Genomic DNA, 14073 nt, shown 5'->3' with positions numbered 1-14073 from the left:
TGGGCTTTGAAAGCGCTCACTGTTTGCGCACTAATCTGAAAAGCGAGATTCCACAGGACCCAAGACAAGGGCAGGAATGAGGCGTGGGGGGGTGCCAGGGGCCCGCCGCACGGGGAGCTCTCTGCAGAGCGGGGGGCTCACGGCCACGGCGCACGGCGCGCACACGCATGCAGGACTCTCACTCCGCTGCCTTCTTTCCAGGCGCACTCGTCGGTGGAAAGAGCCGGATTAATTGGAGGCGTGAAACTAAAAACGATCCCTTCGGATGGCAAGTTTGCCATGCGCGCTTCCGCCCTGCAGGAGGTCCTGGAGAGAGACAAGGCCGAGGGCCTGATCCCTTTCTTTGTAAGTCGACCAGGCGTGTCGGGTATGGCCCCCCGGGAGTCTCCGAGCCCAGCCTGGGCCTAGGGCAGGGCCCTGAGTGCTGGTCCCAGGCTACGTGGTACTTGTGTGGCCAGCCGGCTGCTCCTTGAGGGAGGCTGGAGCAACACTCCGTTCATTTCTCCCTCCACCCACCTAACCCCAGAAAGACGGAAGCAGAGTGCTCAGCCCGGAGCATCCTAATAAGCCAAGAGGTCTTGTTTCTGCTCCTGTCAAAGTGACATCCTGTGATCGTCCCTTGACACACGGCCCACCCCCCCAACCCCGTGCCATGGTAGGATGCTCTGTCCTGAGGAATGGAGGATGGACACGTGCACCAAATTAAAAATAAAACCCAGAAGGCCTTGACGCCTAGATCAGGATTCTGAGCAAACACTAACACGCGTCGTCGGCAAGGGATGTGTTGCAAACAAGCAGTGACTCGTAATCGGTAAAATATCGAACCAGCACCAGGTTTCTGCCCATCTGTGCACAGATAGGCATTTTCCAGGGGGGGAGAGATACTTGGTGTTACAACTTAGAGCAGCTGGACATGGGAGTTGTCATCCCCGATGTGGCCCTGGCCGCATGCAATGCCTGGGGCTGATGCCTCGCATGTCATGACAATTAAGAATGATCTTGGCACTAGCCTCATGGTGTTCAGGCTGGCTGGGCTGCACGCCAGACGTACCCGGTGGTGTTGAAAAGACGTTGATGCCCAGGCCCTGCCCCAGCAACTTTCACCAGAATTTCTGGGGAGGGAGCCAGGCGTTAGAAGCTTTTCACAGCAAGGGTGCCTAGGTGGTTCTGTTGGTTACGTGCCTGACTCTTTTTCTTTTTTTATTATTTTATTTATTTATTTGAGAGAGAGAGAGAGAGCACAAGCAGGGGGAACAGCAGAGGGAGAGGGAAAGGGAGAGGGAGAAGCAGTCTTCCTACCGAGCAAAGAGCCTGATGTGGGGCTCAATGTGGGGCTCCATGCAGGGCTTGATCCCAGGACCCTGAGATCGTGACCTGAGCCGAAGGTAGATGCTCAACCATCTGAGCCAGCCAGGCGCCCCATGAGCATCCGACTCTTGATCTTGGCTCAGGTCATGATCTCAGGGTCCTGGGATTGAGCCTGGGTTGGACTCCACACCAGGTGAGGGGTCCACTTCAGATTCTCTCTCCCTTTGCCCAGCCCCCTTCTAAAATAAAAAAATAAACCTTAAAAAGAAATGGAAGCTCTGCATGGCAACTTCAAGATGCTCATATCCCTCCCGAACCCTTCTCGGTATCCGGGTGTTTCCCAGCTGTTAGAGCAATCTAGGTTTGGTAGACTTTTATGTCTACTCATAGACTTTTATAGACTTTGATGTTATTCCTGTCCACTGTTTTTTTTTTTTTTTTAATTTAAGGTTTAATTTTTGAGACAAGCTTTTTTTCCTCCAAAAAAAATTGTTTCCATCAGTTTGGATGAACTAGACCTCATTGAAAACTTGTGACTGGGGAGGGCATGGAGGGTATAATTTGATACAAAATTTGATCCTGATTTATGGAGTTGCGGGGGGAAGTAGGAGCATTACCAAATAATTACCCTGTAGAAGGATCGAGAAGATTCAGATGTAGCTCGTGGGAGAAGCTGATGACCAAGGCAGGTATCTGCCTGTGATCAAGGCTGGGCCAGAGGTCACCTTAGTCACCCTGTCCTGCTTCATTTCCCTATGTTGCACGACAGCCGTATTTATTGGTACATTTGTTTATTGCCTCTTTCTTCCCACCAGACTGCAAGCTATGTGAGGGAGCGTCTGTGTAATCAACTCATTATCCCAGCTCCCGGAACCTGCCTGACACTTAGCAGACGCTCAATAAGTATTTGTCAAATAAATAAAGATTTGGAAGGAAGGACATTCTAGTTAGAAAGAAAAACTACCTTTAAAATTCCCATGTACAATTTCAGGAGAGTTTGAAAGGATTCTGTTTAAATGAGATAAATGTTTTTGAACCCATACTGTCAATCTTCTAAGACTCATTAGACTATCCCGCCTAGGGAAAATTAAATATATTAAAACCCACTCTTGCAGATTTGAAGAATGAAAGCAATGGGATAGACCACATGAAATGATGGAAGGATTTCATTTCATAAAAACTTCAAAACTCATGGGGCACCTGGGTGGCTCCGTCGGTTATGTGCCTGCCTTCGGCTCAGGTTGTGATCTCAGGGTCTTGGGGTCAAGTCCCACATCCGTCTCCTTGCTCAGCAGGGAGTCTGCTGCTCCCCCTGCTTGTGCTCTCCCCCTCTCTCTGTGTCAAATAAATAAATAAAATCTCTTAAAAACCCCCACAAAACTCATAAACAAAATAAAAAAGGAAAATGCTGGCAGGAAACAGAGTATATAATATAAAGTAGATCTCAAAAGAAGGCTCACATCTCAATAAGCAAAAAGGCGACATCCCAGTGGGAAAACAGACAAAATACAAAAACAGTTAGTTCCCCATCAATCCCAAGAAAGCAAGAACGCAAAATCAATTTCCATCTTCTAATAACCAAAGCCGTGTGGATTGGCTCTTGAGAGAGGCAAGGGATCATCTCAGCTGTGCATGTAGACATGCCCACGGGCTTCTTCTGTGTCTGGCCGGGTTTATTTCACATACTTTGAAGTTTTTGTAGTCAGGGGTGCCGGGATACATTGTTTCCTTTCCTATCTACAGGTCTCTTCTCATACTCGTGTCTCTTGGGGGCAGCCAGTCATTTTTGCTGGGTGGTTGTTGTTTTTTCATTTGTTTATAAATCCAACATGAGATTTTTCTTGATTTTCTCCATTTACCTAAGGGAAATTTTGATACATCTCAATGAGCATTTGCAATCTTACTATTTGTTTTCCATCTCGCTGGCCTCTCATATGATGGTTTTTCTAGGGTTTCTTGTCTTAGACTATCAAATGTTTTATATTATTGTTGTATATGTTTATATGTTTTACATTATTCTGCTTTCTTCATTTTAGCTTACTAGCTTTATCTTATTATTATGCCTCCCCTCACCGTTTGTGCAGTTATTGTCATACATTTTTTCTATATATATTTAAATCCCATGAGACATCATTATTCTATACAGCTGATATTTACTTATATAAATCTCATATTTCTTTTTCCATTGGTCTTTCTTTCCTGCGTTTTTTAATTTTCATCTGGGATCATTTCTTTTTCTGTCTGAAAAACTATCGTGAGAATTTCACACTTTGGTACCGTTGTCTCTGTTTTTGTTTTTCTGAAAATGTCTTTACTTTGCCTTCGCTTTCGAATGGTATTTTCGCTGGGTCTGGAGTTTCAGGGTGGATGGTTTTTTCTTTTGGCAGATGAAGTACATAAGCCCATGGGACATGGGTTGTCAGTGTCACAGTGGCTTTTAGGCACGTAGTGTGGCAATGTGGCTTTTTCCCTCTGGCTGCTTGTAGCATTTGCTTTTTGTCTTTGTGTCTAGGCAGTTTTACTTGGAGGCAAATCGACTGTTTCTTTGTGCTGATTCTCACTGGGTTTCACAGAACTTCCAGAATCTGTGATTTGTCATCTCTTTGGGGAAATCCTCAGTTTGGGGATGTTCCTTTTTTTTTTTTTTTTTAAAGATATATTTATTTATTTATTTGAAAGAGGCCATGGGTGTGCACACATGCAAGCAAGGGGAGGGGCAGAGGGAGAGAGAATCTCAAGCAGACTCCCGCTTAAGTGTGGCACCTGATGACGGGCTTCATGTCATGACTCTGAGATCGTGACCTGAGCCAAAATCAAAAGTCAGACACTTAACTGACTAGCCCCCCAGGTGCCCCACGTTGAGGAAATTCTTACCTACTGTGTTTCCAAAGTTTGCCTCCGCCTGTTTGTTCCCCCCATTCTGGGACTCTGAGCACACGTGTTCCATCTTCCCACGGAGTGCCGACCACCTCTCATGCCGTTCCGCATATCTTCCAGGCATACCTAAACCCCCACACTCTGACCTATTTACAATTTGCCGCTTCTTTGTGTCGTTATGTCCAGCTGATAAATGAAATGAATGTGTCATGTTCTTACTTTAAAATACTGAAACATTTTAAGTTATTATTTTGAACACTTGTAGATTAAAAAAAAAAAACTCACCAAAAATAGCACATGGAGACCCCTTGTGCCCTTGACCCGGGTTTCCCCCAGTGGCTGCAGCTTCCATCGTACATGTGCAACAACAGAACTGGGACGCTGACATTGGGACCTCTTATGTCATTTGTCACATGTGTGGTTCACGTCACCCCCCACCCTGCGATCCTGACGCAGGACTTCTCCATCACCACGAAGTTCCCCCACTCACCTCCTGCTGCACACTCACGCCTTCCTCATCCCCTACCCCCCTGACACCTGGAAACTACGACTCCGTTTCCTTTCTCTACACTGTCCCCATTCTGAGCATGTTCTATACATACAGGGACACGGTCGTCACCCCACTCAGCTCAGGAGACCCCCAGAGATCTGCCCAAAGTGCTGCGTGTATCCAGGGCTGGCTCTTTCTGTGGTTGTGCTGCGGGAATTTGACACCACAGTCTGTACCCCAGCCCGCGAAACTGTTTACCTGCTGACGACGTTATAGATATTTCCATGTTCGGGCGATTATAAATAAAGATTCCGAAACAACACAAATAAAAAATAAAGCTTCCCTGACCCTTCACGTGCAGGTGTTTGGGTAAAACTACATTTTCCTTGTTCTGGGATGAATTCCCAAGCACGCAATTGAGTGTCATTCACTAGCTGTATACTTAACTTTTTCAAGAAACTGCCAAACTGTTTCCCAGAAGGGCTGAACCAGTGTCCATTCTCACCAGCAAGACACGAGAAATTCAGGCTCTTTCCATTCCCCTCAGCACTCGGTACTCTCTCTATTTGTAAATTTTAGGTGTTTTGATAGGAGAGTAGAGATCTTCATTCGCATTTCCCTGAGGACTAATGATGTCGAACTTCTTTCCATGGGTTTATTTGCCAGCCGTATATCTTTGTCAGCAAAATAGGTCTTCATGTCCTTTTCACATTTTTGATTGGTTGGATGGACTGATTTTTTTAAATTAATCAACTATTTATAGTCATTGTAGGTGTAAAAAGAAATCAGCAGAAAATACGGAGAGTTCCCAGATACTTCTCACCCCTAGTTTCTCCTGTGATTGCTGTTTCTTGTTACTGTGATACATTTGTTATAATTAACACACCAGTTTCAATACGTTATTATTCTGAAACCCCATCATTTATATTAGGGCTCTCTCTTTGTGCTGTTCTTCCTATGGGTTTTGACAAATGGCTAATGGCGTGTTTATGCCATTTCAATATCATGCCAAATAACTTCCCTGATGTGCAAAAACCCCTTAGTCTACCTAGTCATCCCTCCCTCTCTCCCACCTAACCCCTGGCAATGACTAATCCTTTTACTGTCTCTATAGTTTTGTTTTCTCCTAAAAGTCATAGAGTCATATAGTATGTGGCCTTTTTGGATTGGCTTCTTTCACTCAGTGTTACACATTTAAGATTCATCTTTGTCTTTTAGGGTCATTATAGCTCTCTCCCTCTCTGTCTCTCTCTCTCTTTTTAAAGACTTCCTTATTGATTTGAGAGATAGAGAGTGGGGAATTGGGCAGAAGGAGAGAGAATATCCAACCAGATCCCCACCGAGTGTGGAGCCTGATGCAGGATTTGATCCCGTGACCCATGAGATCATGACCTGATGAAACCGAGTCAGATGCCCAACCAAGAAAGCCACCCAGGTGCCCCATATCTCCCTAAAAAAATAAAATAAGATATATGTGATATATATATATATATAAATATATTATATATGTATTTAATATATATGTGTATAATATATATATATATATATATGTATGTATATATATATATATAAATAAAATATTCCATTGTCTGGATGTACCTATCTAGGGACTTTAAGATGCACCCGTTTCTGACATGGGAGTTTCCAGCACCACCAAGCAATTGACTCAGTTCTGATACTGTCTACCTAGAAGCAGCATTAGACCCCACTGGTGAAGAGCTCAGTCCTACAAGACTGTCCCACTTCAGTTGCTGGTTGTAACCCCAGGTCGTCACCCGACCAACTGCTGTACGTCAGAAATTCCAGGGAGTCCCATTCCTTGGATTTGATGAATTTGTTAGAGCAGCTCACAGAACTCAGATATGCATTTGACTTGCTAAATTATGTGCTCCTTCATTAGATTGTAAGCCTCCTTTTACATTAGAGTTTATATTTTAATTTAAGTTAAATATGTACCCAACCTCACAACAATGAGTTCTTTGTGTCTTATAACCGCAACACTGAAAAACAGGGTCTGGGAAGATCTGATCCTCCTCACCTGGGATGTCCCCTTACCAAAGTCAAAGCTCTAACATCTCTTAGTGTTTTTTTCCTTCATCTTTGAGGTGGAAATCCAAATATATGTACTAAACAATACAATGAGGTAGACAGTTTTAGGGATGAGAGAGAAAGAAAGGGAGACAGATTGAATTTCATCTCTTTTTTCCATGTTATTTTATAAAGTATAAACTTTTGTGGTCTTCCCTCAGGAATCCTTAGAAAATAAAATTTATTTTCTTTATTTAAGTATTTTTTATAGAATGCCATATTGAAAACACATACATATTCATCACGTATTCATGCCTCTACACGAAGGAAGGGCGATCAAAGCATGAGCTCATGATTCAGTGGTGGGATTTCAGAAGGCAGCAAAGCCTTTCACGATGGCCACTGCTCTGTGCCTGCGAGTCAACGAGAACTTTGAAATGAAGCATCATTGGCAGGCATTTCAGACTAGCCAAAGGCTTTGTCGGGACATTTTATATATGTTATCAGGAGGCATCTACCCTGACTACATTTTATGATCCTTGTTAGTGGGCTTTCGTGCAAATGGTGGACAAATTCATGACTTAGCAGCAGGTGCCAGATACTGCCACTTGTTCTATTTCCAAACTTAACATGACGGGGTATGCAATGGTTACAGGTTCATTTGCTTAGCCGTTCATTCATCTGGCAAATGTTTATTGAGCATCTGGTGCATGCCGGGCCAGCGGGGCCTCCAGGATCTTATTGTTTAGACAGTCATGTCCAGCAGGTGCAGTGCGATCTATGGTACAGCAGTTCCCATGACGGGAATGTGGGCATCAGGGAAGAGTTGCTGCAGGAGCCACAATCTGGAAAGAGTAAGGGATGTATGCCGAGGGAGGGGGTAGCGGGGCTGTTTGGGCAAAGCACTCTATGGGGACGGAAACAGCAATGAAAAAGGATCGTATCCCAGGGAACTGAAGTGCTCAGAGGCTCAGAACTTGCTAGGGCCATGAAGTTGGCAGGCGTACCACGGTGTGATCCTAAGGCTTCTGATGCACAGGCCGTGTTGTGCTGCTGCTCACGGAAGGGCGGGGAGAGGGCCAATGGGAAGTCTTAGAAGCTTCGAGAGCGCCGGGAGTATGAGTGAATGGAGGGATGTAGGAGGTGGAGGTCGTGGGGAGGAGGTCACGCAGGGACCAGCGTGAGGAAGATGGGCTTCTTCCTGAGGGCAATGTGGTCAGGAAGGGAGTTTTAAATGGAAGAGAGACACAATCTGTTTGCATTTTCAAACACCCTGCTGGTAACCGAGGGGCACAGGTGGGGCTGTGAAGCCTGGCGCTCAGAGCTCAGTGGTTAAGCATGACTCTGGGGGTCTGTCCACTATAACACAGGCCTAAAACCTGGTGACAGGATTCTTTGTGCACCAGTTCAACATTACCCTATAAAAATAACAGGGCACACTTGAGTGCTGTCACTGGGGTGGGGCGGGGTGGTTTGTGGATGTCCTTCTCACCGCTTGTCTTGTTGATCCTTCAACCATGACCAGCGGTCATTAGCAATTAACCAACAACATTGGCAGGGATCGTGACTTACCGTAGAACATTCCTTATCTGAAAAATGGAGTTCCATTGAAATCAGGCTTGGCCCACGGGAGCGTCTTTGGGAGGTAAAAGCTATTCATTGCATGTGGCAGAAAAACATGATTAATGTTAGTAATCACTGGCAGATGGTGAGTGTGGCCGATGGGTGCGTGGGAGGCAAGACAGGAAGTAGGAAGTGAAACAGTCTGGCGATTGATGGAGGATGATGATGGCAATGGGTATGGAAAGAAAGGACTGAATTAAGAGGCATTCACGATGGAACTGATGACCAACAAAGCAGGAAGTGAGGGCAGAGCTCCAGAGGACTTTCTGAACTCTGATGGTCCCCAAGCTCGGAGATCCAGAGAGCCCGGAAACAGGGGCAGCATGGCATGGGAGAGACAGTGCTGAGCTCATTCTTGCAGGAGATGAAGGTTTGCACGTCTAAATAGGGATGCCCCAAGACAGCTGAGTTCACCTGGGAGGGGAGGTCTGAGCCAGACACAGGCGTGGGTCCCATCTGAGTTTGGGTGGTCCTGACATCACTAGGAAGGCACAGGCAGCCCCCCGCGGGCTGCTTGGGGGTCTGGGGAAGAGGCCCCAGGAGAGAACACCAACAGGGGAGAGAGGAAGAAGAGGGGTGGCACAGGAGCCACACCAGAAGGCTGGGGCCACACAGCCAGTAGGGACACGTCCTGAAGGCTGGATGCCTTGCGTGTTTTGCTAAGGGGAGGCAATTTGGGACTTTCATAAGATTTTCTGGAGTGGCCGGGGGTGGAATTCGGATTCCACTGGGCTCCTGTTGCAATGAGGAATGTGGGGATGGATTCATCTGTGGGTGGGAAAGGGGAGCAGAGGGCGGTAATGCTGGCTGTGCAGAAATGAGCCCGAAGTGTGTTCACGTGCTCAGTAAAGACGGGCGGGTGCACGTGTTGCGGAGAAGACCCCCCCCCCCCACCATCAGGGGAACAAATCACACTTTTGTTTGGGAAGACTGGGCACCCAATGGACATGTTGCCCTGGAGGCCAAGATTGCAATAAATGTTTGAGGGCACGTGTAGCATTCTGACAGAAGCCACAGGCATGGGCCAGTCCCATGTGTCAGAGCCCAGGGAAGACTGAGAGCTCATGCACGTGTGTGCACCAGCTCTTGGGACCTGTGAGGACGCGGTCTCGTTCCTCGTGGGATGGCTTCTGGTGGGAAGACACGGGTTTCCTGGTCTTTGCACTATTTGGTGAGCACTATGCACACACATGGGGCAGAGGGTGTGATTAGCACTCTGCAGGGGATCCGTGAAGGCTTTGGCTAAGGGATAATGCATAAACTGTGTCCCAGAGGATACACAGGCGGCACTCATAGGCTCAGAGACTTTCTGGTTGAAGAACAGAGTACGACAAAGGTGCAGAGACAGGAGAGGTCACGGGTGGTTCAAGGACATGCAATAAGTTTTCTACCTTACATGGGTCCCTCAGCCAGGGTCCTCTGAAGCCAGAGAGAGAGGCCAGGCCATATCTGGGAGGGTAGCAGCTTGAACTTGGACGTACTTCTACCTGCTCCATTAAAACTACGTATCTAGTAGTTACAGTTCTGCATAACACCTACATGCCTAATTCCAAGATGTGAACCCATAGCCTCCATTATCCTCATAAAGGAGTTGCAGGTATCTCAAAACTCCCGACCCTCTGCAGAAAGCGAAGGCCCCTTTTGCGAAGTTTGAACCAGGAAACATGAATCTTGGCCCCTCCCCAAACTTGGATGGGGTTGTAACAGTCCCCCTCTCTTCCCCGCGGTGGCTTGCCACCCGGAGAGCCGGAGAGCCGACCTGATAAGCTCAGGCCACAGACAGAGGGCAGTGCCCTCGAGGTGCTCATCAGAGCCGTGGCAAGGAAGGCAGGAGGGGCAGCTCCGTCCCCAGAAGGGGAGGAAGGGGACGTGGGTCTGGCCAGCAGATGTGCCGCAGGCTGTCAGGGACAGGGCGCCGGCACCTCCCCCTCCCTCTCCCTGCACAAATGTGATTAGGGCCCTGCAGCGCTGCCCAAATCAGGTTAGCGTCAGCGAGTGGAGCCGGGGAAATCAGACCCTGCGGGGAGCAGGTGCTGGCCATGAAAGCGGCTTCTGAGAATTAGAACAAGCCGGCTGTAGCCATCTAGAACGCAGCACGCAGGGCCCACCGCCCCGCCAGCCGGGCACGTCCTCGCTGCCAGCCCAGTGCCCACCGCCTGCCCACGTGCTGGGCCAGCCAGCGGGGCCACCAGCCCGGCCCGGGGCCCTGGGTTCTTTCTTCAACTGACAAGACAAGAGTTCATCCCACTGGGGTTCACATGACGGTCTGCCCCCGCCCCCGCCTCTCGTGTCTCCTTGACCCACCTGCAGGGTCTCACCCAAGTCAGCTGCAAAGTGTGGATCATAAACATATCTGACCCCAGGGCTGTTGGGGCGGCCGAACAGAGTCTGCGAAGCCCCAGGCTGGGCACGGTCAGTGCTCAGAGCACATCACCCGCTCTCCTCTCCACTGAACAGCGCCCAGGATGAAACAGGCGGGATTTTCGTTTTTACAGAAATGCCCCATGCTCGGTGCGCAAACATCGAGAGTGGATTTTTATATTATGAGATCCAAAAATCTCATCTTAAGAGACAAGCTTTATTAATATTTGGCGAACATCATTATAGACACTCTCCTGTGCACACGTTCATAGGTAGAAGATAATTTTAACACGGGATATTAAATATATGCGTCATCTTTAAAACATAAGTTACTGCCTTTATTTCCATGAGAACTGGAGGAAAATCAGAGGGAATTGAACAAATTGCTGAATAAAAGGTCATTTCTAAGAAGTTCTTAATATGGACACAATAAATTATAAGCCAATATTAAGATGGTTGATATATATATATGGTAGATATATATAGATATATATATATGTGTGTGTGTGTGTATCTCTACCATATATATCTATATATATCTACCATATATATATCTATATATATCTATATATATCCCTTTTTTGCTATTCTTTTAATGAAATAGGCAAAACATCAGGAAGATATTGCAAATACCGGAGAGAAATCGCATACTCTCTCGGAGTCCTACTAAGTGAGTCATCTTGTCGGCATGAAGCAATGTGGAGGTCGCTGAGGCTGATGATGGGGAGGTGCGCACAGCGGTGGGGGCCAGTGGCAGAGAGCATCAGGGACGCCGAGGTCTGGAGCATCTAGACCCGGTGGGACCTTGCAGGCTTGGCGTTTGTGCCGTAAGTGGGAAAACTGAAGCCCAGCGAGCTGCTAACGTGACAGGCTCCAGCCCAGGGGTCTAAGCCCCAAGGGCTGTGTGACGGCAGTGTGGGTGTATTCATCGCGATTTCTGTTTCCTGAATCTCTGTTTTCTGTACGGGAGACATCTTGGCAGCCTCACTGACCCTGGAGGGACCGCTCCTCCCAGGACCAGACGATTCCTAGAGATGGTAAAGGACCGTCTTTCCCCAAACCAGCCAATCCAGAGCCAACACCCCAAACCGCCTCCACCATGGGTCTCCTACACTCCAGGCAAATAGCTCCTGCCTTCATCACCCCTAGCCAGGGACACTAGGGACAGTCCCCACCTGCCCCAAAGCCCATTGCAATTATTCCAACCAGCCAACCCTCAGCCGGCTCTCCCTGCCTCACCTGCTGCGTCCCCTTGAAGCCCCAGGAGAGGCTCTGGGCCTGGCTGCCCCCTCTCCCTCTGCCTCCTGACTTGTCCTGGTGCTTCCTCATGTGGCCTCCATGTGGCACAGCCGTAATGCTTGCTCACATTACAACAGTGACCAAAACAGGGTGGCCTAACAGGGGTCTGCTTTTTACCCCCCAGGTGGTGGCTACGTTGGGGACCACATCCTGCTGCTCGTTTGACAATCTCCTAGAAGTGGGCCCTATCTGTAAGTATCTGATCGGATGTTCTTCTGGAAAACGTTCTTGGTATATGAAGACTTTGCTGGATCCTTTTCCTGGGGCTCTCCTCCTTCGTCCTACTAACAACAGGATTCGGGGTCATACTATAATGTCATAACACACTCAGAGAGTATAAAGCATAATGTAACGGGATGCTCATATAATAGTAACTTCACATTCCGCTGCTTTGCTAGATGCGTCCCCTATTTGCAATGGCATAAATCACATTAGCTGGAAATCCACAAACCCAGAAATGCGGCCTAACTGCACCAGCGCTGAGCTTGCCTGAGCCAACACGCTGTCGGTAAGAAGCAGCTCTCGCGTGCCGTGCAGCGTGGCCACATCCTGCAGGGCTCCGTCGTCCCCCCTACCCGCCCCAAGGGAACAAAGTCAAACGCTTCAGGAAGTCCCATGGGGCTCGTGTTTCTGTAGGACTTGATGGTTACCCATCTTTGAACGGAGCCCGGCGTGTCCTCGTCAGTCTTTCTGGAATGACTGGATGCAGCTAAGCAAATTACCTAATGCGATTCAGCAGATCCAAACCCAAACCTTGGATTTCTCCGGAGAAGGACCAGCTTGCTGGGCCTTTTGGGGCCGCACTCCCCTCCGGCCTCCCTCACGGCACACGGGTGGCCTTCTGGGGGGATGCGGAGTCAGAGGATCCCAAAGGGGAACGTGAGTGAGGACTGTGCTTCTGAAGTTGCTGCCTCAGCCCACAGCTCCGACACCCAGCAGGTCTGGGATGGGTTTCTGTGACAGAGACCTTCTCTTGGGCAGGGACATGGCTTCATGACCCCCCGCCCCTGTCCTCGGGGCATACGGCACCCGCTGCCCCAGGACCACAGAACTGGTCATCAGGGTGCTCTGGGGTCCCATGGAGGTTGTTCAGGCCCCAGACCGCATCCCTGTGGCTCGTGCTAGGCAGCATAGCACCCACGGGCAGCAGCCCCGCAGCCCCGTGTGCGTTACCCTCACCTCTCCTAATGGGGATCCACCTGTGCCCGTGCTCGGGCAGCAGGGTGGGGCTCAGCTTGGTCACAGCACACCCCGCAGCGGCCCAGGCCGGCCCCTTCAGGCTGTGGGCCCTCCCGTTCCAAGCTTCGCGTCCCCACCTTAAGGCACAATAGTCGAATGCCAGTCCTTCCCTCGCAGGGCTCTTTAGAGGGTGAGTTCAGGCACAGAAATCGTGGAGACCCAGGGTGGAGGCAGGCTTGCCAGGGACCGGCCGTGCCCAGGGGCTGTGGGCATGGAGGCGCTTGTTCACCCCGGTTTCCCTGCAGCCCGTGTGGCCGGCGGCAGACGGGGGTGAGAGGAGCTGGCGGAGGGCAGTGACACAGAGCCCGAGGCTGGGATGAGGGACACAACGAGCTGGCTCAGGCCGGCGGTTTGCCCACTGCAAACACTGGTGTGCCCGGCCAAGCCGCTGGGCGCCCCTTTGACTCAGATGTCCGGCTGGAAACCGGAAGTCCTTGACGGGGACTGGCTGACTGGCTCTCAGATTTACAGGGCCGGAGCTCATCGGCAGGGCAGAGCCCAGGCCGTCCAGCCAGCTGATGGCCCAGGGGAGGCAGTCGGTGTTCACAGAGCCCCGGGGCGTGGGTGATCCAGCCCAGGCTGTCCTGCGATCCTAGAGCTCCCTCTGCTCCCCAGATCCCGGAGCCGTGGGAATAGTGAGCTCCGTGATGGTCACCAAATACGCAGCATTCACACAGGGCTGCTCTGGGATTCCGAGAGGCCTCCGTTCTCTGTTATGGTTGGAATAAACTGTTAAAACGATACGGCCAGTTTTTCATCCACCGTGATTTGACAAAGACGGTATATGCAAGAAGACCGTTTTCTCCAGACTGCTGCTTCAGGAAAGGCACTTTTTTCTTGGATCTTTT

At 49.3% G+C, this 14073-nt stretch overlaps 1 protein-coding gene across 8 annotated transcripts in view; it reads left to right on the top strand.

The window, feature by feature from the left end:
* Positions 1-14073, top strand: part of DDC (dopa decarboxylase) — a 79584-nt gene that overhangs the window by 31753 nt on the left and 33758 nt on the right. For all 8 annotated transcript variants that reach the window (XM_080818874.1, XM_080818872.1, XM_080818878.1 and 5 more), the window contains 2 exons: positions 202-345; positions 12111-12177. In XM_080818874.1, coding sequence (XP_080675000.1) covers positions 202-345; positions 12111-12177 — 211 coding nt within the window. The remainder of the gene's footprint in view (positions 1-201; positions 346-12110; positions 12178-14073) is intronic.

Source organism: Martes martes, assembly GCF_963455335.1.
Source record: "Martes martes genome assembly, chromosome: 11".
Lineage (NCBI taxonomy): Eukaryota > Metazoa > Chordata > Mammalia > Carnivora > Mustelidae > Martes > Martes martes.
This window is presented reverse-complemented; position numbering and strand designations above follow the sequence as displayed.